This window comes from Pleurodeles waltl, chromosome 7, assembly GCF_031143425.1.
Source record: "Pleurodeles waltl isolate 20211129_DDA chromosome 7, aPleWal1.hap1.20221129, whole genome shotgun sequence".
NCBI classification, from domain to species: domain Eukaryota; kingdom Metazoa; phylum Chordata; class Amphibia; order Caudata; family Salamandridae; genus Pleurodeles; species Pleurodeles waltl.
The window spans coordinates 811,857,553-811,883,591 of NC_090446.1; the positions used below are offsets into that span (position 1 = coordinate 811,857,553).

Here is a 26,039-nt window from a genome sequence, read left to right on the forward strand (position 1 = left end):
GCCCTGTGAAAAGTTCTTTTTTTAAATAATCAATGTGCATCTGCAGTGAAAACACACATTGGTGTTTTCTGTGCAGTTCCACCCTGTAAAGTTATCTGATGTAGACGATTAAGGAACAATCACAATAGCAAAATTACAGGCCTATGTCGTCACTGGGGACATTACTTCATCTCCCTTTACCTTGTTGTTGTGTAGGAGATGCACTATACATTTACCCAACGAGGTAGCACTTACTAATTAGCCAGTAAAAAGTACTTCAGCTGAATAGACATTCAGTACAAATTGCTGGCTTCTTTTTGGACATATACGCAGGGCAGGATTCGTTCTGACATGATGCTCATTTCACAGAAATTAAAACTCACCGGGAAAGCAAGTGCCCAGGTTGAAGCACAACTTTTGTAAAATACTGATCATCCAAATTTCTTGCGCATTGTCAAGACAAAGCAAATGTTTTTCCTCTGCATTTCCACCTTAAAACGTTATCTGTAAACCTTAATGGAGGTGTCTTTATCTTTGCTTTTTTTTGTGCGCAGTATCTCATGTGATGACTGTGAGGAGTGGGTTCTTTCTTGTAATGTGCTGCTGAGACAAGATATCATGTTATCTCTTTTAAAAATACAAGTATGTGAAACGGCCTAGAAAGCCAACCTTTTTGGCAGTGCCCCATATAAATATATTAGCGATATGCAATGTGTTCCCACCCATTTTCCAAGGAAGGAATGTGCGGGGTAGGTTGATTGTAGGGGGCAGGCCACAGGCCCTACGGCCAACCACCGCCACGCACGGCAGAAAATTGGATTAATGTATACTAATTAAAATTACTTTACATTTTAAAAAAACACAGAAATTCACTGAACAAAACAAAGAGTACAGGGACGTTATAGTTAGAAAATAAAATTTATAATTAACAAAAAAAGACATTCACTTTAAAAAAAAAAAAAATCGAAGGTTACAAGGACGTTGTAGTTAGGCTCATATTTTAAACGTAGAAAACCAAAGAAATTCAGCTTTTTAGTTACAGTTATTTCAAGTAACTATAAATTGTGCCCCAAGCTAACTATAACTCGCGCCCTGGCCATACACTGCTAATTACCCCACATACTACAGCACTCATGACATCTTTGATAATATCATTCATAATATCAATGTAATATTTGCAGTAAAATTATTGAGGAAAAAACTGTGCATGGTGGAGGCACGAGTTATAGTTACCTTAGGACGCAAGTTATAGTTATATGAAATAACTAACTATAACAGCTGAATTTCTATAGTTTTGTACATTAAGGATGTGAGCCTAACTATAACATCTCTGTAACCTCCCGTTTTTAAGTGAATACAGATATATTTTTTGTAAGTGGGGGGGACCCCTAATCTCTCTTTTTTGTTGGCTTTAGGACTCTGGGCACTTTACCACTGTTAAATAGTGCTAAAGTGTATGTGCTCTCATCCACGAAAACTTGTTATGGTTGGCTTACACCCGTTTGGCATATTTATTTAATTTACCTTTAAGTCTCTTGTAAAGTGGTATACCATATACCTAGACCCTGTAAATTAAATGCTACTAGTGGTCCTGCAGCACTGACTGCGCCACCCACAGAAGAAGTCTTTCAAACTTGTCCAAGGCCTGCCACAGCAGTGCCTACGTGCGCAGCTTACTGCTACATTGACTTGAAAATTCAAACTACTTGCCAAGGCCTAAACTCCCTTTTTACTACACCTAAGTCACCCCTAAGGTAGGCTCCTAGATAGCCCTATGAGCAAGGTGCTGTGTATATACAAGGTAGAGCATATATTTTTTGTGTGTTACATGTCCTAGTAGTGACAAACAGCCTACTTTGTTTTTCACTTCTGTGAGTGCTGTTCCTTTCATACGTTTGCACTGGGAATTTCCTTATACACGTCAAAGTTGTTATTTCTGATCTGTGAGGAGTAGCGTGGGCATATTTGGTATATTTGGAATGACAGTGAAAAATCATGCCTAATGGTGATTATTCATTACTATTTTAGAATTGGTCATTTCTCTCTGCTTATAACTCTAGTGCTTTGCAGCCTGACTCCAATCCACGTCTGAGGCAGAGTGACAGCTCCACTTGGTGCATACTTTCCAGACAGCCATAACACAGGAGGGGCTGAGTGTGACAGAAGAGGCATCTGCATACTAATAGACATCCTGGGCTGGGGAAAGGGAAGGTAGTTCACACCTTACATGTGAATAGGCTGTGTCCTGCCATCACACAATAGGCTGATTACTCTCTACTGATGTCTGGTGACAGGGCTGGGTTGAAAGGGTATTGTGCTTCACTTGAAAGGGCTCTTTTGAGGTTACTCCCTGAGCAAAGCCATTTCTGTCTGAGCACAGGGGCTCTGGCCCCATGATTTGGAAGAACACTTTTGGAACTGGGACCAAACCTCTATCAGAAGGACTTTGGGATTGTACAAAGAACTTAACCGGAGTGCTCTTCTGTTGTTGCCCTCTTGCCTGCTGGGAGGCACAAAGGACTCATCTGGATTGCTTTCCTGCTTGTTGCGCTGCTGCCAGTCTGCTTACTGACTCTGGACTGCATAGGCACTGTTGAACTGCCAAGAAGGGCCGCCCTTAAATGCTTTTGTGGTGCTGGCTCCTCTGCCTTCTGCTGCCTGCCTTGTGTTCGCCCTACCAGTGTTCTCCCAGGGTCCAAGGCAGGGTTGGTGTTGCTGGTGATTCCCTGGTCCCCAGTGTGCCCCTGGCTCAGTGGTCCCAGAGAGTGGTGGGTGTCTTGGGTCTGCCTGGTAGCATTAGCAACTGGCGAACGCTGTGGGAACCCACCACGTCATACTTCACTGGTGCGTAGTCAGCGCTCTATACTTCTTAGCTCACCTCCTGAAGAGGAGGAGGGAGGTCAGCGCTGCGCTTGTAGCCGTAACAAGTGTTCCCTCAGCCCTGCACTCCGAGTGACTAGAGGGAAAGCGTGGGCTGGGACGGAGAAGATTGCCGAAGTAGCCTGCTGCGTCTCCCAGCATGGCCCCAGTACCACATGTTGTTGAGGCAGCGTGGGCTGGGAAGGAGAAGATCGACTAATTAGCCTGTCGTGCCTCCCAGCATGGCCCAGGACTAAACACTGCTGAGGCAAAAGCAGAGATCTCTGGGCAATATGGCTCCCTGAAGCTGCACTGCATCCAACAGGGTGACAGAAAACCACTGAGGAAATTCAACCGCCGAGTTGGAGAAGGTCCCAGTCCCTGTGATTGTTGACAACTGCTGCCCTGCGCATTCACGTGCAACTAATTCTTTGCTAACTCGATGCACAGGGAGGACTCCGTAAGGTGTCCCAGCCGAAATCGTCAGTGTGCAGTAGTCTCCCCCTCCCTAAGGGCATGTAGCTGAAGCATTGTCTTGAACTAGTGCCCCGGGGGAAGCCAAAGCACCGGTCTGCCCTACCTTAGTGAGTGGCACCGATCACAACTTGAGGAGAGATGCAACTCAGTAACCACCCACGGAGGGCTGAGTTCGCCAACGTTGGGAAAATATGTTCACAGCTCTTCTGTGCTTGGGGGAAGCCGGACTAGCTCCTCCACTTACCGTATGATTTCTAAGAAAAGCGCAGGCCCACCTGTGCCCTACATCTTCAGCTCCAAATGCAACTGTTTCTTGCAGGACATGAAATCTAAAGTAATTGTCCTGGTAGGAGCGCTGGTAGCCTAGCGCCCAAAGAGTGTAATCAGAGATTTATGTGCCTACACAGCCATTGCAAATTAAGCAGGCTAACCTTTGGGAATTGGTGTATTTTAGCCACTACCATTGCTTTCTATGTGTTGTTAGGAGTATGTGGTAACAATGATGTCCTCTGGCTCAAAAGTATAACGTGACACATAGGTTCCTGTGTTATGGTACAAATGACTACCTTGCCTGGCATACAAATCCAGTAAGGTTAGGGGAGTAACTGATGATTCATGTACTTATATGGTACTGCCTGTGAAGATACTTTTGTTTCAGTACCTACTGTGGTTATGGGGGTCGTTGCGATGCCTACACAGTACAGTATTTATGAAAACATGTCATTTTGGGTGATATCTCCACACAATACATACTCTATATTTTTTATATAATCCTGTGTGGAGTCTCTTTTGTGGTGCATTTGTTGTGTCACTGGTAGGAGTGTGTTGCACAAACGGTTTATACATGGCCTCTGAGGATAAGCCTGACTGCTCTATGCCAAGCTACCAGGGGGTGAGCACAGGTTATCTTTGGTGTGTAACTATCCATCCTGACTAGAATGGTGGGTTCTGCCTCGCTGAGGTGAACGCCCTACCCAACCAGAACCCCCATTTCTAACAGTTACCCACGAGCAAACTCTAAAAACACCTTTACCAATCAATACCCCTAGGCACCTCCAAATCCTAAACACACCCTTACCAACCAATACCTCTACCCACCATAAACCCTAACAATATCCTTAGCCCCAATACCATTACTCACCCCTAAACCATAAAAATACCCTTGCCACTCTATACCTTTACCCATCCCGCAACCCTAAAACCACCTCTACACCCTAAAATACCTTTGCTACCCAAACCTTAAAAACTAAAACCCCTACCCTAAACATAAAACCTTAAATATGTCTATGATATTGATAGAAATGGGGTTTCTGGTTGGCTAGGCTATGCACCTAAGCCAGGCAAAACCCACCACTTTAGCAAGGGCTTGTATGTTACACACCAAATATAACCTGTGCTCACCCACTGGTAGTTAGGCATTTGCTGAGGCAATATGTAAAGCATGTGTGCAACACACTCACACATTAACAATGAATATACCACAAAAGAGACTCCACACCGAATTACATAAAAATATATAGTATATTATACATAACATGGACCAAAATTACATGAATGATGAGTACTCTGCATTTTGTGCAGTTACCATGATAATCCTCGTTATCCTGAACAATGCAAGGCAAAAACGACATATATCGACTACCTTAGTGCATGCAAGATTATGAAGAAAACAGATAAATCACCATAACACATAGGATGCAACGCACCTGCCCTCCTATTAAGCTTTATGTGGTAATCAGGCACCATGCATGACTATTATGCTGACTACGGTAAAGGGTGGAAGAGTGCTGGGACCCTCAAGATCAGGGGCTCTGTTGCGGTCTTCACCTGACTGGTATGGAGCGGAGCCCAGCAATTGGAAATTTCTCAGTACTTGTGCAGTCACGGGTCCCCTCTGAATCGGTGCAAAATAACCCAAGTACACAGTATCTGAAAGTACAAGCACGAGGGAGTGTGCAATATCATCACTTTTAGTACTGGACAAATCATACACCCAGCTATGCACGCGATATGTGCATATTACACCCCAGCCAAAAAGAAGAAGCACAGCGATGTGCCCTATGCTGTAAATGCACTCTCCTTCGTTAAAACACCCACACCTGAGCGCAAAATGTTGTAAATGCCAACTCATTTGTGTCCACGAATACCAACAGTAATTGTTTACTGGCCCTCAGGACAAGGAAACTCAAGGCGGGGCTTGCGGGTTGTGGTTCCTCTGGGACCAACCAAGGGGATGCTTCTGATCAACAGAAAGGCAGCCAATCGCTGCTGTGCAGGGTCTCGTCAGCCCAGAAAGTTTCACTGGCATGTGATGCAGGCGATTTCTTCCATCACAGATGGAAGCCCAGGATCTCCTCTGCTCTGCAGAGGTCCTCACTCGCGGGCCTCCCTCAGAGCGGCATCCCCGCCGTGCACTCCCAATTGCAATCCCAAGCTGCGGAGAGAGCGGTTTGTAACAAGGGGGACACCCAGCAGTGCAACACGACACAGACTTGTGCAAGTGTAGGTGGTGTCCGGTTTAAAGGGCCAGGAGCTGTTGTGCAGATGATGTCTTTGATGGCCCTGAGACAAGCGCAAGCCAACAAGCCCTTGGAAAACACTGGAGCACACAGAGCAAGTAGGCAGGCAGCAAGCAGGCCAGCACATAAAGGCAGTCAACAAGTGCCACTCCCTTCTGCAGTGCAGCAATCAGTAAGCAGCAGACCAGCACAACAAAGCAGGTAGTCCCAATGACAATTCCTCCCTTGGCAGCACAGCAATGCCCTGCCTAAGTGCAGATTGTAGAGCTAGTGGCGTCTGGTTTCAAGTTTCACACAGTGTCTAGTAGGAACAAAGTCAGGGAGCAGCAGAAAACAAGCAGAAAAGCAATCCAGTGAATCCTTTATGCCACCCAACAAGTAGTTTAAAGAACAGATGATGGACGGAATGCTGAACAATTCAAACACTGACTCAGAGTCACAAAGATCTGGGTTTACTTCATTGTTTTCTGACCACCACACCACCCCAGTTTCGACCCACCATATCCAAATCATTCTTGACCCTGCTCCCATGGGAACAGTCCATCCCAAACTGCCGTTCATCATCATTTTGTGTTACTATGTTCACATTAAGTGGCCAGGTTTTGCGCGAGGTTCGGTAGTTATGGGGGATGGCTGCAGGGCACAAGTTATAGTTACCTAAGCTAACCATAACTATAACTGCTGAATTTCTATGGCTTTGTGCAAATAAATTCGGATCTTAACTATATCATCCCTGTAACCTTTGGACCTTTAAGTGAATTTTTATGGCTGCTTTTTAAAATTCTATTTCCTAACTATAACATCCCTGTAACATGTTTTTTTTCTTTCAGTGAATATATATATGCATTAACACACACACACACACACACACACACACGCATACTTACCTTGAAGAGACTTACCATGCGTAGTAATAGCATATGCATGGTAAAAATGTGAGAGGTAAAAAATGTGTGGTAAAGACACTGTATTCACCTTGTAAAGGCTGTTTCCCATCCAATCCTACTTTAAATTTTGTATTTAAATTGCGTAGACAGTAGGGTCTGATTTAATAACATCTGAAATGTCTTCAAAACAAGTAAGATGGAGGCAAGCTTCTATTACAAAGGATTCCTACCGTAGAACATCATGGCCCACAAACTCGAACAAACGGCATATACTGTCTCCAATGATAGTAGACCGCAGGTGGCCTACATGCATTTCTTTGGCGATATTTGGGGAAGAGAAGTCAACAATAACCTGCAATAAAACAGGGAAATGTAACCAGAACATCAGTGGTGCCCAAATGCCAATATATAATTTACATGCACACTACATGAGAAGTAAGATTATCTCAAAAGATTTATGAAAAGTATGATCACAAAGCCAACTTTTTATTTTGCACAATAAAAAGGTTTTGTCATCCCTCAGCAATACATCAAGCACAAGTAGTGCAGGGACAGCAGCAGTGCAAGGTTCACTCACAAACAGGGAATGTGTGGCATGGTGTCACAATGCTTTTTTGAGACCCACATGGCACACATATGCTACTGGGCTCACCCGTGGTGGTTGAGGCCTTTTACTCCTGATGTCCCGGGGCCCCAACTATTATGGATCCTGAGCAACTGGACCAAGTACCTCTTCTGCACTTGACTCTCAGTGGTAGCAGTGGACGAGCAGTCAAAGACTCCCATGAAGGGGGACGACTTATAACTCAAAGTGCACTCAGTAATGTCAATAAATCTACATCCAGCCAAATACTTGTTTTTATATTAACAAGAACTATTTTATTCCTAACTATGCATTCTGATTATTAGTATGACATTTGCAAGCAATATCACAATCCCTTTGAAGTCTGGGCTCTAGTTATTGTCTGGCAAATGCTTGTCCCACCCTTTTCCTTGTAAAATGGTTGGGGTCATTTCCCATCCACTGGAGGTTGCATCCAAGGAATGCTCGCTGATAGTCCTTTCTCAAGTGTCTAAGGTGCCTCCGCACTTTTTGCAGCCAGTGCCTGGGTGCCCAATAAGTCTGTGCCAAGTCTCCACCACTTCCCCCGCATTGAAGAATTCAGTGGGTACCCTGACTGTGGGCACTTGCAATGCTCCAGTCCTGCTGGGTCGAGTTAGTCCACACACAAAGCTTCATGGAAGCACATGGCAGGCGCATGCTTTCTCCTGCTCTCCCCTTAACAGCAATCAGAGGTGCTCCAGGACTCTGTTGGTGCATTAAGTTCACTTCTTCTCCACACGGGGGAGGGGATGAACCTTCATGCTCTTTATCGTGATGGAGCAAAGTCCTCTCAGCGTCTTCCAAAGTCCACGGGGCAGATCAAGGGGCAGATCTACATGCTCAACTCTGACTTGCAGATTGCAGTTTCAGTTTTGCCCAACGACTGCCCGCACTTGGCAATACTCTGTACCGGCAGTCCCTCCTGGCATACGGGGTTGCTAATGTACCCACTGGCAAGGCATAGACTTCTCCAGTTCAGCCACTTACACTACAGTGGTCCCTCTAGGCATACTGAGTTGCTGCTAAGGTCCACACAAATCGGCACAGTCACTTCTACAATGGACACACCTCTGGCATCTGGGCCACCGTAATAAGGCAGTACAGGCTTAACGCTCCCCACATGGCACCCGATTCATGGCTCTGTCCACAGAAGCCACCTCTTGGCATACACGGGTCGCCAGTCAATGCTGCACATGGGCACAACTCATTCACTGCACAGCAGCCTCCTCTTGAGAGGGCCCTTCAGTGGCACTCACTTCCTCCAACACTCTCCTGTTCCTCAGAGTGCACTCTGGTCTTGGCAAGATAGCAGGCACTCGTGCTCCAGGCTAGGTGGTCTTGGCTTCCCTGGGTGTTGCATCCTCACCCATCAGGGAGACTAGCAGGCCTCGGCCCCAAGTCCTAGTCACAGGCAGACGTTTTGCAGAGCTTCCCTTCCTCACACAGCCCCTCTGGCTGCTTAGCAGATGACAAATTTTGGTTTCTCAGCTTCCCTTTCTTATAGTTCATTTCAAGACACCAAACGTGATTTAGGGTCTGGGTCTTTGAAGTTTTATGCTGGAATTCTGCTTCTTTTGAAGTGTAGACTTTTCACTCACTCTTCTTGGAAGACCATCACAGCAGGACAGACTCCGATGCCGATAGTTCCACAAAATAGGCATTGACATGACAAGAGTTCACACCTGGTATCAGGCACAGTGATACATGCATCGAAAGGTTAATCCTGGGCTCCAAGCCCTACTCTTTATTATTCCCTTATCAGTCCCATCTCCTTCCTGAACAGTATCCAAGCCCTTTCCTTGTGTTCTATTACTCAATCAAAGAGCATCCTTTTGAAGTGTATAGGGGGTCTCTCTCTCCCTTCTCCAGAGAATGTTCCACAAAGCTCACAGGAAAGTAGCAATACACATATATGTTTGTGGGGGTGGGGAGAATTCCTTTACTCCTGTCTTCACCAGGCAGGTCCGGGCTTCCCAAAATGCAACTCAGGGTCCTCTATGAAATATACAATTACAGCCATGCGTGCACATAGTGTAAGGCAATGGCACTTACACTATCCAGTACTATTACCGCCATGCATTGTGTCCTCACAGACACACAAACATTCAGCCCAAACATTTGTTCTGTGTGCACAGCTCAGTACTGTAGCCTTTCTGTATTGTGTTATGGTGTGCTACTTGTAAATACACACACTGCCAAAAAACACACTCACTATATGTATGCCCAAAGACAGCACAATATGGAGTAAATGGAAGAAAGAAATAGAATTTGAATTAAAGAAAATAGTTTTGAGTGTACATCACAATCTGTCAGCAAGATGGGTAAAAAAGAATTAACTACATGATTTTTTTAAAAAAAGGGCCAGAATAATTACACATAGGTACAAAAGTACTGAGAAAGCAATGGGAATAATTGAGAAATGTAGGAAAGGTGTTTTAAAAATGAGCAGGAAGTGAGCAAATTAAAATAGGAGGTCACATTCTACATTTCCATGAATAAACTTTCATGATTAAAGGTCCTGAGCAGAGCAGTCCATCTCTAGAAGAAATAAATATGTGATTGAAAACTGAGGGACAGATGCCTATTTGGTGCTAGGTAGCAGCACGATAAATACGGAAATCGTATTTTAAGTAAGAAAACAAGGAATTGTCAAAAAGCTTGCGGTACTTGGGCTCCATTTGAAGAATAAAGTGCAGAAGCAAAATTCTGTTTAAAATGAATAACACTGACAGCCCAGAGAAGGGTAAATCCTTCATACATCACCAAGTACCATAACCAAATTACATATTAAAATGGATTTGACACACACATTTTTAAAGCCTCTTCATCAATGGCAAACCATGAACAGCCAACCAAATCCACCCAAGAAGATTACAACTTCCCACATGGAAAACCATTACCATGTTAAGTTCAGTTACCTTTTTCTTGTCTCCAACTGTAGGTGGCTGAACTCCATTCAACAACAAGCTCTTCAGCTGCTTGGATACAAAGTCTTTCTTTAAATGCACATTAATGAACCCTTCAATGAAAAGAAATGAATGCTGTTGCACTTAAAAATGCCATATTAAGTAACTTGAATCAAAGTGTAAAATTCACTGAAAAGGTAAGCTATGCAGTTTTACTGTACACAATCACATTTCACTTTTTAATTGTCATATTATTTGATACACTAAGCATTTCCATCCGCAAGCATTTTCGGGTGCATAGAATGTTAAGTCATAAGTGGTTTTCTGTTTCTTTTGGTATAAAAAGCCTAGATCGTACAAGAACATTTTCATACTAAAAGAATATATTGTGTAAAATAGGTAGTGTAGACCTACACCAGTCAATGAGGAGAATAGCAGAGGGTACCACTGCAAACATAATCACTCTAATAATTTTCAGGACAGGCAGAATCACACTGTTTCTACATTTAGAGTTTAATGCTTGTGTTTGGCTTCTTCTGAAGTGTGCTCAACTGGGCCCTTAAGTAAACTGAAAAACATGGAAATATAAGAATCTTGGGGTACATGCACATAATGCATATACAAAATATCTTCAAGTAAGTAGGTTGCCTGAGTAAATGCATTGGGCTATTGGTGACAGGGCCACAAAAAGGAAGTCTGAAGTGGATGCAGAGCATGTTGTGTGAACCTCTGGCACTGGCACATAGCCTTGACTGCGGGTCCTGTGTAGTAAGTGAGGAGTGATGATGCTACTACAATGATGACCCTGATGTTAATACTAGATCGAAGGCCCCAAAGACAGTAAAGCAAAGGTGCCGGAATAGTCTGTAGATGGTGAGGACTCATGGGATATAATTCAATTCACAGTTGCATAAAATGGGGATGAGACTGGTATGAGTACTGCATGGTCAAAGATCAACTAAACGTAAGGGCGTCCAAGCTGATTCAGCCAAGTAGCCAGATTCCCTTCTTGAATATATGGACAGATTATTTATTGTAGTGTATGGTTTCTTGAATTTGCAACACCCTAGATCCAAATTGCTCCAAATTCCAGAAACTGTGTGGTTTTAGTGTACCAAATATTGCCCACATATATGATATTGTCAAAGCTGTTGGATTCAATGATGAATGTGACAGTGATACAGTCAAACCTTGTGCTACTTCATACGAGATGGTGGATGTTTTGGAAAACGAGATGTTAGCAGGAAAGGTGATGTGATGTTGTTTTTCTGACCTAATGGTACTGATTTGATAAATAAAATGTTCCTTTTCTACCATTTTGAGAGGTGAAAAGAATAGAAATTCATATAAGCATTGCTCACTGTGTTAAATCACCATACCTGGGCCTGCAATTTCCACTTTCTCGATATACTCATTACTGGGAATATTTCGGACAATGTGGTCCGCAATATCTCTTGGATTAACTTTCTTCTGACTGGTTTTCAACATCTGAAATGTAAATATCAGACAAATGTAAACGTTCTAACACTTGCTAACAGATTTACCTAAAAGAATTTATTACACAGCTTTTAGAATATATTTTTCGCTTGAGCAAACTGTCTTGAGATTTTTTTTGTACATGAGCATATCAAAGATGGTCCCGGCATTTCAAGGCAGCCAATGTAAATCGTAAATGCTTCCTACCATTTGCTAATTGTCACCAGAGGAAGCCATTATTAAACAGAGTTTTTGTCTCATCATCACAGTGACCCACTGAATAGTGCAGGAGGCTGCCAATGAAAAAAAACATGGGTCACTCAGGTCCGTTACACCTTATTATTGTTTAGTGATTTCTTAGGTATGTGCCACTTGCAGTAATCTTCGTAACCCATAGATGTCCATAAATTTGTCCAAACTCCAAGCATCTTATTGTTTATTGATGGACCAACCCAACAGTATGAAGGTATTGTAAGTGTGCAAATGCATCTTAAGCGTTTTCTTCACAAAGAAAATAGGAGTGTTTACATGGATTTTTTTACACACACCAACTTTTTTTACAGCTAAGTTATGTGTTAAATCGAAGATGACGAACATGCGGGTAACTTTGTCAATATCTTCAAACTTAAGACTATGTTCTCAAAGGCACTCTGGAAAACAACCACTGGAAGCAGTGCATGATTGAGATACTAGAGAAACTAATACACATAGGTCTTCCCTCTATATCATAAAAACCTAGAGTATTTCAGACACAAATGTCATGTAATTTCAGCATATCGACATGGGTCCTACCGGTGGGAATATGTATATTTATTTGGTTCACAATCATGTATCCACCTAGTAATGTGTGACATGCAATGGCTGAAGTATTTAAATGGACAAAACTTTCTACTCAAAGTTGCCATAACTATCACTTTTGTGAAATCAACTGTACAACTGTGAAGGAACTCTGCACAGAGTGCTCAGACGTATGGAGTGCAGGAGTGAACGTAAAATACTTGAATAGGTGCATGTTTGTTGAAGTAATACTGTAGTCCATATTCCCAATGTATAACATTAATTAAGATCTTACATCTTTAACTTTTGAATAGAAAAGTCCTTTAAAAATCAAATCTGTAGCTTATCGGTAAAGTGGTCTACAAAGTGCAGAGGTAAGGATATATTTAAATTATCTAAGCCCAAGTATAGGAATAAGAAATCTATTCTGTCAAAGCTCAAGTACATAGATATACTTGGATTACTGAAGGTGCATAGGGGAGATTTGTTCTACGTGAGCTGCGTAGTGTGATCGTTTGGTCCACGTATTAGGCACAACACCTCTCTGGCCTTTAAGAGATCAACACACAGCTCCAATAGAGATACACTGACGATCGCCGAAAAGGAACTTGTTTGGTTTAAAAGCAGCCAATTAAAAGGGACAATCCCGCTATATGGATGCAGTAAATATGGGTAGGCAAAGAGGAAAATCGAAGAGCTGGATTTTTTCCATGCCTGTTTATGTTTATATATATACACATAAAATAAAGTAGTGATTTCAAACTGTGTAGTTATAGTTAGGTCAAGCATAATTAGGAAGTTGTTTTGCTAATAACTTTGCCGTTGTGTGACCAATCTGGCAAAAAATTCCTCAAAAGGTTCATCAACTACGGCTCTTTTGTGGAATTGTTTGTGCCAACCCATGAAAAGGGGTCCAAGAAAGGGTGGGGTGGGGGGCGCAAAAGCCTAAACAGAATCACACTAAATGTGGCAAAAAGTTGGAACATGACTCAGAAAATATGCTTTTTATGATTTGATGTAAATATGTTTAGCCATTTTTGATAAATTAGTGCTTAAAGAGGGGCTCAGATAGGGCTTGAAGGGGCTAAAAGTTAGGTATATCTAGATGGTTGGTCCCACGGAAATCCAGAGGTACAGATTTTTTTTTTAAAAATAGAGTCTTTTTAATGGCCGAAGGAGCTTTCTTTCCCGTTGGCAATTTCCGTACCCCTTAACATGACTGAATGCCTGCAACTGTGAAGAACGTTGTCTGCTGCCATTACAGGAGTCAGGGGCCTGGTCCCAGTGTCCTAAAACAGTCTTTAAAAAACAAAAGTTCATATTTTTCTCTATGCCACTCCACAGTACGTCACTCCAATCCACATTGCGTCACTGTACCTTACTATGCACTACTCCACTCTACGCCTCTCTACCATATACCACTCTACGCCAATGCACTCTACCCCACACTACTCGTAAATGTACCACTATACTCTACGCCACTCCACTCTGCATCACTCCACTCTATGCCACTGTACGCCAATGAACTCTACTTGGCATCACTCCACTGTACACCAATCCACTCTAATGTACTCCCCACTCTATGCAACTGTGCTCTACCGTGCACCACTCCACTTTACTCTGAAACAACCTACTCTAAGCAACTGCTCTCAGCGCCGCTGCACTCTACTGTCACTACACTCTACATCACTGCACTCTATGCCAATGCCTTCTACAGCACTTTACTCAAAACGAATGCATTCTACACCAATCTACTCTTTACCACTGCACTCTATGCCACTATACTCTACAACACTTTTCGCCACTGCACACACGGCACAGTAATCTACATCACGGCAATATACACCATCTGTTCTATTCTGCATCACTGCGCTCTGCCCTACTCTACACCACTCCACACCAATGCACTTTATGACAGTCTACTCTGCAACACTGCACTCACTGTTACTAAACTCTACACCATTGCTCTATGCCACTGCCCTTTTTGCCAATGTACTCTAAACCATGGCACACTACACCAATGCACTCAACCGCACTTTACTCAAAACCAATGCACTATGCCACTCCACTCAACTTTACGACACTCCGCTACATGCCACTCTCCTTTGCCTCACTAACTTTTAGCTATGCTGAGCAGCAGCCATGCTGGTGTACAACATGACTAAAACATATTGTCAAAGCCAATAGTTCTTGAATAGGTGAGGCCTACTGGCTTTGCCAATGTTTGTCAGTTTTAGGTGACTAAGATCTTTTGAAGATACTTTTTGGGTACAAACCTTAGAGTAGCTCTCACATAATACAATTATGTACGTATTGACTCTGTGTATCAACATTAACTTTCAAATGAAAACAACAATACCTGTGACATACTACCACATGCAATTTAGAAAGGAATGATGATTTAAGGTTATGACAACTATCCCAGGCAGCCTAAGTAGATCAGTCTTTTGTCAGGCAGAAACGTTCCCGTGTTTTGGGCATTAAGTGTGCGAGCAGACCCCCAGACCTTGTTGAGCATTTAATGTTTAAAAGTAATTACAACAAAGCAAGTGTGATTCATTTTCAAGACATGTTGATTCTATCCATGAATATAAATGTATTACAAATGTCCCTACGTTTGTGGGTTCATAATGTATGTTTATTTAGTGAAACCCAACTAAATTATTACACTTTCCCAAATACACTATCTTTATCATTACTTTACAAGTCATTTGTGAGGATCAATTTAAACTCTCTTAATATAAACAGCTGTGGGTCATGGATTGCAACAAACCAAGTTCAGCCTTTTAATATTGCTATTTAATGCACCAGAGATGACTGACTAAGAATGCAAAAAAAAGAACCTTCCATGACAAAGATAACAAATAAAGATGAATTCCCTAAGCTATGGACAGCGTCACTGCTCAAAATTATTGTTTTGTGAAATTAAAGTGCTGTTGCTGAGCAAAAAGATATGGCTTACCGGATACGGAAGGTAAAAGTATTCAGAGCCTAGGGAAAAAAAAGCTCAAACACTAATAGCGCACTATAATCCGTTCAAGTGCAAGGAATACCGTCAACGCACCTTCTGTCAAGGTTACAGGTACTAAGAGGCAACGGGAAGTGGTCCTAGAATGAGTACCATGCTATGTAATGTGAATAAGTCCAGTAACCAAAAAGCCAGTTTTGCCCTACAACTTGCCTGTGTTATGCTCATGACACTGTTACATTGGTAATCTCCGAATTTAGGCTGCTGGCTTGAAGTGACAACAAGAGGAGGATTTTCCAGCTCCGGATAGGCTGCTTTAATAGCATCTCCAAATATCACCTGCAGGCGCGAGTTGATGTTAATCATGCTTTTGGTGGGTTTATTTCTCTCCTCCTGAAGACTCTGCAGGAAACCACAAGAAACAAATTGTATAAATTAATAAATACATCTGGAATAACGTAAAGCTTTATTAAGAATATTAGCGTTTCTGATGGAAAGATCCCACCTGTTATGCAACCAAGAAGTATATATTTCCTAAAACCGCTGTTAAGCCCTACTATTTTATCCTACAATATTTTTTTGTGTTTCTTAGAACTGTGCTTTACTGGCACTAGAAGCATATTCTCGGCAACTGACTCCCTTTCTTCACAGCACTGTTAGGGCTCTATACAGATTGACTCTGCAATTGGAGTAAAGGCATGAACGGTTGTGAATGCGTAAGTACTACACAATCTTTGCATTCTTTTGCAAGACCAGTGAAAGTTATAACAATTGAAAGTATATTCTTGTGTGCAAAACATCAACTTATGTTGCGAAAACAAATGTTACTTTTTAGTGACAATCTCATGAAATTAGTTATACATTTGTGAATTTCACTTTTCGGCATATAGGCAGGATGTCGGTAACCATCCGAACACATCTGGCTTCAAAGGTCTTTTCCAGTTAAATATTTTAACAGTAAGCCTTACAACCCAGGGTTTGTGTAACAGATGGTAGTAGGGACATAGCACCACCTCCCCTCCAACCTAGGGTATGAAAATATAGTGGCCAGGAGAGGCCTGTGCTAAGATGGAAACAGGAGGCAGCCTAGAGCAGGTAGGCTGTTCTAGGGCCATCAGCAGGCAAACACAATCCAGAAGGAGCAGAAAGGCAATGACGTGAGACAGGCATTGATCCACCAGTGGGGGGGTCTGCATTCTCACCCCTTCTTTGCTCGACTGACAGTGCAATTAGCACATAAAATGGAGCCAAAGAGATGGAAAACAGCGGGATAACGTGCACAGGGTAATAGGGCGGACCGGAGAGCCCCAGTGGTGGCTAATGAAGCATGGACAGACCCTGGACCTGCAACGAATTTCTGGAGGTGAATCAACGCAGCTGGGTTACGATAGGAGGAACAGAGACCTGGGGCAGGGTTAACAACAATAATTTTTACAGCGGGCAGCTGCTTCCATGGAAGAGTCCCAGCGTGAGAGGCATACAGAACATCATGATAGATGTGCTCTATCTAGGGGCTCCTGTGTAACTAAGTAGCAGTGGTTAATTTCTTCTAGGAACAAGGGAATGTGACCATAAGCTGGTGATGGCCATTATGAGTTTCTTTAGATAATTTGCATGAGTGGGGCTACAGGTTTATTCACCATGTAGGACGTTGTCTCCACAACATACCCCAGACAGAAGGGGCGTGCCAGCCATCGAACGTGCAATACCAAGCTCATCACAGCTTTAGTGCAGGAAGTAGGTGAGAACCCCAACTGTACATGAGAGTGGGAGCACCTTACCTGATACAGCAGCTTGCTGATCATGGGAATGAGAATGGTGTTCTCTGGACAGGACTGAAGAAAGCCACTATCCCTAAAATACAGAAGAACAGGCTCACCACATCTCAAAGAATCCTTCATAGAGATAGCGATGGGAGACTCTATACCCTGATTAGCTGTGGTGACTGTTTTTGCCGAATAAAATTATATAATAAAGAAAGGACTACTTAGTAGAATTTCCTGATAGATTAGACCTTATGCTGCAGTTGATACACAAGGCCCGTACTGCCTTCCAACTGCAAGAGAAACAGTATAGGCCTCAAAGCCGGGCTGCTATGTGCTGGCCAGTGAAAAATACACATAGTGAGTGCAGAAGAGGCAAAACTGACGATCATTGAGTCTATGGTGTGGTAAATCCAAAACCAAGTCACTGACCTACACCCAAGAATATGCATTTTGGAGAATGAAAAAGGACTTTCAGGGAAGGTCTAGGATGAGTATTATCTGATGTAACTTTAGAGGGCTGAACTGTTCCTGCTTGAGTGGCTAAGCACAGCAGTGGTACCTAGGATTCTAACAAAACAGTTTTCTATTGTGATAGCACATACAGCCACTGGACCCCTACAGCCACCATGATCTGTATCCAGGCCAATGACTGCCAAATTTCAGAATTATCGGAACAGAGACAATACTTTGCAGAATGCGAGACAAGTAAGCCACTATATAGTTGGCAACACAAATGTTCTGACATTTCTGGCTTACACTCTGGTGGTACAGAGACAAAGTAGATCTTTCCTGGGGGTGAAAATGGTGAACAGAGAAATGCAACTATGATACATGTTGCTATTCCTGTGAAAACTGAAGGTGGTTCTAGACGGCAAGTCGTTCTTCAGAGTGAACTAAAAAAACTGGCAAGCACTGGAGAATCTAAAGGACACCCCCTGTCAGGTAGACCCAGAGCAAGAATTAATTTAGAAGAGGGAACCAAATGTCCACAAGGCCTGCTACCAAATCCTATGATGGCTAAAAAAACGACAGCATGTGAAGGTGTACAGCACTCAATAAACCTGAAAACTCTGCACTGAAAATCAGATTGGTGATGGACCTGCAACTTCAGGAGATGCTTCTAAAGGACCAACTTATTCTAACTGAGCGGGTCCGCCAGTCATACTTATGACTACTAAGAATACAGCCCATCAAGCAGACTTAAAGATGAGTCCAAACTGAGGATCCTTTGTGACACCGACTAATTCCAGAGTACACCAACATGATAAACTAGATAAGATAACATTGATAAGATTATTGTACAAAGTCTAAAGCTGATGAAAACAACTGCAAAATAATTCGCAAAGGGGTGGGTATATGAAGGAGTGGAACCATCTATAAAAATTGTTAATTATGTATTATACTCTTATCAGTGTGAGTCATTTTTGAAGATGAGCCAGTGCAATAACTTATTTACTAGTTTTTAGAAGGCAAGAGTTTTATTCTGTCCTTGAAGGGAAGTGGGTGAGGTGAGGGGTGGTAGTGTGAGACTCGGGGCAGGCAAATGGCAGAGAACTCATGATGTTAGGCTAGCGCGCCCAGATAGGTAAAAAAAAAAAAAAAAGTGAAGTGGGGGGGCGGAGTTTTTTCTAAAGCTGCTGCAATATTCTAGAATTCTCTCCCTTTTAAAATTAGGAATATCCTCATTCTTTTGCCTTTCCGCAAACAAGTCAAAACTTGGCTATTCTCATCCTGTTAAGTGTGGTAGCTGTCATGATTACCCCTCTAGTGCTTTGATACCTCTGGCCGAAATGTGCTCTACCAAAAACCAAGTACATACATACATGCATATATACAAAGGAGGAATGTGTTAAATTTGGAGTCAAAGGCAATTTCAGGTGTGTGAAACAGCTTAGTCAGCATGTGAAAGTGATGCCCCTACTTGTATCAGACACTGAGCCCCTTTTCTAGAATACACTGAGTCGCCAAAGAACATCTAGATGTTAGGTCTCCACAAACATTGCACTTATATTCCCAAAATGTGTACTACAACAATGTAGAGGGGTGACTATAGTTATGTGGATGACAACGAGTTGGACAGATTGCACTTGTCCCCTTCAGGCCAGCTAGTGTACAAATTGCTACAAAGATGGTCTACCGTGGATGGTGAAATGGGGTGTGCAGGACCTTTGGCAAATGGCACACTTGCTGATAAAATAATCCTCTGTACTGCCCAGTGTACGACCTCCATAACAGAACGGATGAGTTATTGGCTGTGCATCACTGGTTGGGTACGCCTTTACATGCTGAATGCTTATGCAGGACGATATTGGATGATTGTCTGCTTCTACCTACTGTGGGATGGAGTATGCTCACTACATGCATAATGGCATTTGCACGGAGCTACTTTGCAAGAAGCCCACTTTCGGAGGCATTCTAGGATAAAGCATTATTTATTCATTTAAGGACTTTGAGGACTCGATGGGTAATGTGGGGACTGAATGGAATGCCTTTAAGGCAACAGAAGGGCATGCATTAACGGCCAGCACAGCAGTACTTAGAGAAGTGAATCAATGTGAAACTAGAAAGCAAATCAGTGAAACCGGTTCGTGAATTACCCTGAGCACAAGCATTAATGCGGATATATAACAAGAGAAACTGTAGTGCACTCTACAGACTTAAATATTTAGATGACTTGGAATTTACGGCAGGCAGGACTCGGAAGGCCACAGATGGGGTCCCCTATCAGCGCCGCTCCAACTTAGAAATGATATGACTGCCTGTAGCAGCACTTGGAGGGGGCAATGATGAGCTATATTATACAAGACGGCTCTTGAAGGGGGTGCACATACGCCAGTGCAGAGGAAGCAGATGGATGCACAGCTCACCTCAGCTAAAGTTAAAAATTGGTCGACTAGAAATAAAAGTCCTGGCTCTGACAGTTCCTTGGCAGAATGTTTTGCAACATATGAAAACCATCTGACTTCTCAACGCAAAGCAATCCACGACTATGCCCAGGAATCTGGCACGTTATCCCCAAGGTGGTGCCGCTGATACTAAAGCTAGATCACGGCGTGCAAGAGAACACTTAATGCAACACACTTTGAGACTCGCAGGTAGAAATACCTGGTCCCGGTTATGGGACATAGAAAATCTGGTCTGGAAGTTAAAGTCTAGATCAAACCTCTGAATACAGAAGCAACTTCAAGTTTTTGAACGGCGGAGGTTATTTAACTCCCAATGGCCCATAGTAGAGGTGAAGGCGCTCTGCTCTATCCACAACTATTTCTACTTGCAATGCAGCTATTTCTAGGAAGCAGGAGAGCTGTAAGAAGGGAACTGTTTGGGAGAGTAACATGACATTCCTCTTTATGCATATGATGTCCTTATGTATATTAGAATCTTAAATACTTATATGCCTCCAACAATGGAAATCATGAACAATGTCTTTTTTTCCCAAGAATAAGGGTCCTTATTTGCCCCTTGATGCGTCAAAGCGACTAGACATTATTATTTATGCAATGTGACCAGCAAATGTCGACACCTATCACATGTAAATACTTGGAAGTATGGATCTATAATAGTTGGGCACGTGTGAATAGATAGCAATATGCACAAAGAGCTTGTGGTGCTGAAGAGCCAAGCAACATTTTAGTGTAATCTTCCACTGTCACTCAATGGCATATAATATCTCTCAAAAAAAGATTACACAACTTTTTCAGGGAGCTCCGAGAATCGATTATGGAATTAATACGAGGCACAGGTAGATGTTGAGCGGCAATGGAGAAAGTACAATTTCTGATGTTGAGAGAGAGGAGTCAGATTGCCTGCTTTTTGAATTATATTATCAATAAGCTAAATGGATATCGACAGAGAAAACTGAAGCAGTAAGACGCCCGATTCCTGACAGAAGATATATTGCCTTTGATGATGTCAAAGGACATCTGTTGAAGTGAAACGGAGGACTGTATAGTTCCACCAGTGGTACCGACGTGCAAAGCCGTCGGCAAACACTAGCTGAAAATGACACATGCTGCACAGGGCCCCAAACTTCCATGCTTCACAAAGCCACACAGTTTACTGGCAGAGGAAATATGGATCAAAATTCCCAGATGAAAACTGTTCTACAGCTACAAATCTACGGAAAGGGGTACCTGGTAATGCTAGATTTAAATGTACTCAATGTAAATTCAATGGTATCAACAACTTCATCAGTAAGATATATATATTTAAGGGTCGACCTCCCAGGATGTAATTGTGAAGATTCCTGTTTTTACCATATAGTTTAGAAATGCTCAGTACTTACACCTTAATAGGAGGTTATCAACCACAAAGAAAATTAGTAGCTTGCTAGGGCTAATGTCAGGGTCAAAGAAAACAATATACGAATAACGTCTGCCGCCCTAGCACTACTGATGGTGAAGTGTGGTACAGTCTTGACCTTAAAATAGCCTATTGCTTAAGCACTGCTGTTAGTGAAATATATGTGCAAAGACAGGGGGAGATAGGGTGCAATGTGCTTAGTAACATAGCTGATGCTGGCAGCCTCATGTATAACTGTATAGTAAGTCAATTTGACAATTAAGTCATTTTTTATGAAAAGCAAGAGTGTACCACCTAAATAGCCGGTGAAAGTCAGCTTTACTAAGTGCCAGGAAGGATTGTGACGTTGTAGATAACTTCTTAGCAAACTGTGGTGTAAATATCATCCGTAGCTCGGTTTTCCTAATTGTTATTCTGGACGAATTCAAACCCCCCACGACCTTTCCAGGCAGGATTTGGCATGCTGGCTTTGATATGTTTGAAATGCAAGGGGGCAGGGGTTTATTTTTATGGCTACTCCTGTCAGCAGACCTGTTCTCTATTTCCTGGACTACTCATAGGGCGGAGAAGTGTAATCGTTTACAGTAAAGGGGGAAGCACCCAGCAGTTGCATCAGAAACCTGGACTTTGGCCACAATGTAAAAAGAGTGGATGGAATTGCCCGGCAGTTAACAATCCGGGTTTACAAATCAGGTCATAGGCCTCGTAAAACATCTCATCATTTCAAAGAGTAACTTTTCGAGGTTATTGCATCAGACTTAAATAACAAAAATAAAGAAAGCAATCTCATAAAGCAACAGAGCACCACAGAGGGTGGGAAAGAAGTGACTTCGTTAATTTTAGTTAATGAGCTAAAAGTTGCTTCTATTTTTCCCCAAACATTTATTTCCTACATGTGCATTTATCATCTAGGAATGCATGCACACAATCACTTTAACTAAGGAGAAAACTGTTTTTAGCTCAGTTTGTTGCATTTGCCCTACACAAGGCAGGGATTTGTTCACAACTTATCTGAAACGTGCAATGAAAATAACTTAGAACTTTCCTAAAACCTGGATAAATTACCAAAGGTTCATAGTTTTCTCCTGTAAAATCACTGTTCAGGTACCGAGTATTTATTCTGGAATACGTGCTTCAAACCGATTCAAAGGTGAAATGAAGAGTACTGCATAGATATTACCCTGTGTATGTACTGAAACACATGTAAGTACGTTTTATCAGGTTTATATAAATGGTTTATTGTTTCTAAGCTAAAATGGCAAATAACTATAGTCAACATGTTTGCCACGTTTGCTACGAGGGAATGGAGGTACAAGGTGTCTTAATCATTAAGGACCGAGTGAAAATGTAATACGTTTATTCTCACAGCGTTGTATTACATCTGCAACAAACTGATAAGTCAAAGATTTGTGACTGTCCTGTTTTACTTCGGCCATCTTTCATACTTTTGCACAAAACTTAAAATACAGGAAATGGGTTTATAAAAGACATCAAATTTAATTTGAGTAATCAAAACGCTGCCAACTTTATTAACAATAGAATCCCTTTTTGCCCTCCTTTTAACAGATGTGTAAGAAACTTAGAATACTAGGACGGGGCTTAGTATTAATCTGGGAAACATTTTTCCGTGGAGCATTCCTTTCCAATATAGCCAACAAAGTTAGTGGACGTTCCCACAAATTTCTGACCTTGATACTGGATTTCCTCCTCTTGTAAAATAGGAACTAAAGGTGGGAAACTACTTGCAACTGTTTTAACACCCACAAACTTGAAAGTCTGCGGGAGTTCAGCTTCTTACAAGAAAGTAACCCCATATACAAGTGCAAATCCGTATACGGTCAATAACAGTGCTGAATTTGCACTCATACATGTGGCTAGTTATCTGTACAGCTATGTTTCACATAGGTGGTCATGTTGTTTGGTGAATCAGGGCCTATATCCTTTCAAAAGGACCCGTTCAGAGCTAGAGCTAAAGAGCACACTGAGCAAGCTAAATGCGAAAACCAAAACTACTGTTCCTTCTCGTAATATATAAAAAACAGGTAAGAAACGAGAACAGCTAAATCTTGGTCATTCTTGATCTGTTCAGATCAGACGACAGCTGCCATAAGCCGCCACAAAAAGTAAAATAGAATGATGCTGCGGTTGCATGATCTGAAAAGGCATTTATGATAAGGAAAAGCCTTTTCATTGATCTGCGCTGGAAGGCAAGAACTATAACAATATTCTTTACTCTCCGCTTACCCCACTAACCTGATTATGGAAGTAAAACGTAAAGACCTTTGATAGTGTATTTGAAATCCTCTTCCCATCTACCACAGGTCTATGCTTTTGGCCAAAGATGTAACAAAAAATGGTAAAGACAAATGATTACTTCATCAATATTTTAAGCGAAAACAGAAAACTCGTATTCTTCTCTATTAAAGGATATAGGTTTAAATGAAGGGCTCAGTTAAAGGATACCATACTTTACAAATCAGAGCAAGCTACAACAGGAGTACCTGAGTGAAAACAATTTTATGGACAGCAATGACATAGCTGGCAAATATATTTTTTCGATATTTTAACATCAAGAAAGCAAATTATTTTTCAAATAGAAATTCTCCAACTATATATGCAATGTTTACATAGAAGAACTCACCTTGCGGAGTATATTTAGACGGTATTTCAATTTTGTGTTTTCTTCCTGCAGGTCTTCCAGATTCAGAGAAACTCCTAGATGGCTAACGTTTTTCAGGTTCTCTACTTCAGCAGCCAGAGACTTGATCTCTATTTCCTGACATGGACAAACAGTGGAGAAGTTTAATAATTTACAGTGAAGAGGTTATAGACAATCATTGCATCAGAAACCTTGACATCTGTGACAATGTAGGAAGTGTTTAGGGACCAACCAGGAGATACTCATAGCTGACAAATTAGACCATAATACTCTCGAATGTCATTTAATTGCGAACACTGGATTACAGCTTTTTGCAGCAGGCATGAATTAAAAAAAGATAGAAAACAAAACCAAAGACTTACAGCAATGGTACCACAAATAAAGGCAAATTAATGTAAAATCCCTTTGTGCTTTTCAAACCATTAGGGCCTGACTTAGGGTTTGGTGGGCAGCTCGACATCCCTCAGGGTACCAGGGTCTGCCAAATTTAGAGATCACAACAGGCACATTGTTGGTCTCTGTACCTTAAGAGGAACTGAAGGTACCAAAGTCTCAGTGGATAGCTGTCCAGTACGTTCTTGTCTCCAAAGAGGGAGTTTGTTTTTGAAAAACATATAACAAATGACTCCTACACGCAGATAGTTTTTCCTCTGAGTGTGGGAAACATTATTTTTAGTTTTCTATTTTTCTGTTCACTATTACCCGGTTTTCCCTGGCAGTGATGGACAGTAAAAAACTGTATCAGTTTGTCAATCCAACATAGGTGGTATGGTGTCCTTACTCGAGCAGCCAGCACTTCAACAGGCTGCTGATGTAAACTTTCCATCAACAGAACCAATAAGGGCACTGCAGACGGAAAGCTGATGCCCCATCAGACTTTAAATTGGTAGGACAGATCGAAAGTCTGGCAGATAGGGTCCAACATCATACTTGTGATAGAGTACCCTGACCACTAAACTCTAATGCAGGGCCCATAATTTTATACATGTCTTTTTCACAAGCCAGAATACATGGAAGCCCGTGCTGGAGATTCCAAAAACAACGTTTTATTTTTTCCAGTAATATTTTCTCTGTTTGCCTTAAAACTCACAATTTTGCGGACAGTGAGTTTGTACAGTGTAATCAGCAAAGTAAACTTTTCTTCAGTTCCTATGCAAATTGCCAAAAAAGTTGCACAGTTTTATCATCAGACGTCACTGTTGAGATGCTGAGAAGTTAGTGAGGTTTTGCATCCTTCAAACTAGAGCAGATGATTTTTACCTCTGAAACTTAAACTCCTTCATGTATAAAATACTGGGCTAAAAAACAGCTCACATTTTTTTTTTTTTAAAACACGATGTCTAATAATGATTTTCAGCCTGCTACTGATGACCTTCATGAAGTAACAAATGGGCCAATTCACAAAGGCATTTGGAGTACATAAAGTAGTACTCCTGTAGTAAACTTTTACAGGCACTTACTTACGTTTGCCAAAGGGCCCCAAAACATTTTAAGAGGGTATATTCAGGGTGCATGCACATGCAATTAGTAAAAACAGAAATTGACCTCCCATGATGAATTTAACAATAAGAGCAAAATTCTCAAGAACTCTTGGTGTAGTGCTGGAAAACTAAAAAAAGTTGTAGATTTTCTGGACTGTCCACATGTGTAACATTTACAACCACATGATTTCTATTCTATGGAATCTTCTATGCACAGCTATACAAGGAAAACATAAACAATATAATATATTTGTAATGTAAATTTAAGTAGCTCCCATGGGGAAAATATTTCCCTCTTTTGAGCAAGACGTGTTCTGTTCCTACTAAATTGATTAAGGTTCTTTTCTTCCCTTTTTCCCACCTAGGGAAACATTCTAAC

General features: G+C 41.8%; 1 protein-coding gene across 2 annotated transcripts in view; it reads right to left on the reverse strand.

Moving 5' to 3' along the window:
* RARS1 (arginyl-tRNA synthetase 1) overlaps positions 1-26,039 on the reverse strand; it is a 230,040-nt gene that overhangs the window by 181,755 nt on the left and 22,246 nt on the right. For both annotated transcript variants that reach the window (XM_069199348.1, XM_069199349.1), the window contains exons 2-6: positions 24,162-24,296; positions 15,666-15,854; positions 11,611-11,719; positions 10,244-10,344; positions 6,952-7,073 (exon numbers count right to left, since the gene is read on the reverse strand). In XM_069199348.1, the coding sequence (XP_069055449.1) occupies positions 6,952-7,073; positions 10,244-10,344; positions 11,611-11,719; positions 15,666-15,854; positions 24,162-24,296 (656 nt within the window). The remainder of the gene's footprint in view (positions 1-6,951; positions 7,074-10,243; positions 10,345-11,610; positions 11,720-15,665; positions 15,855-24,161; positions 24,297-26,039) is intronic.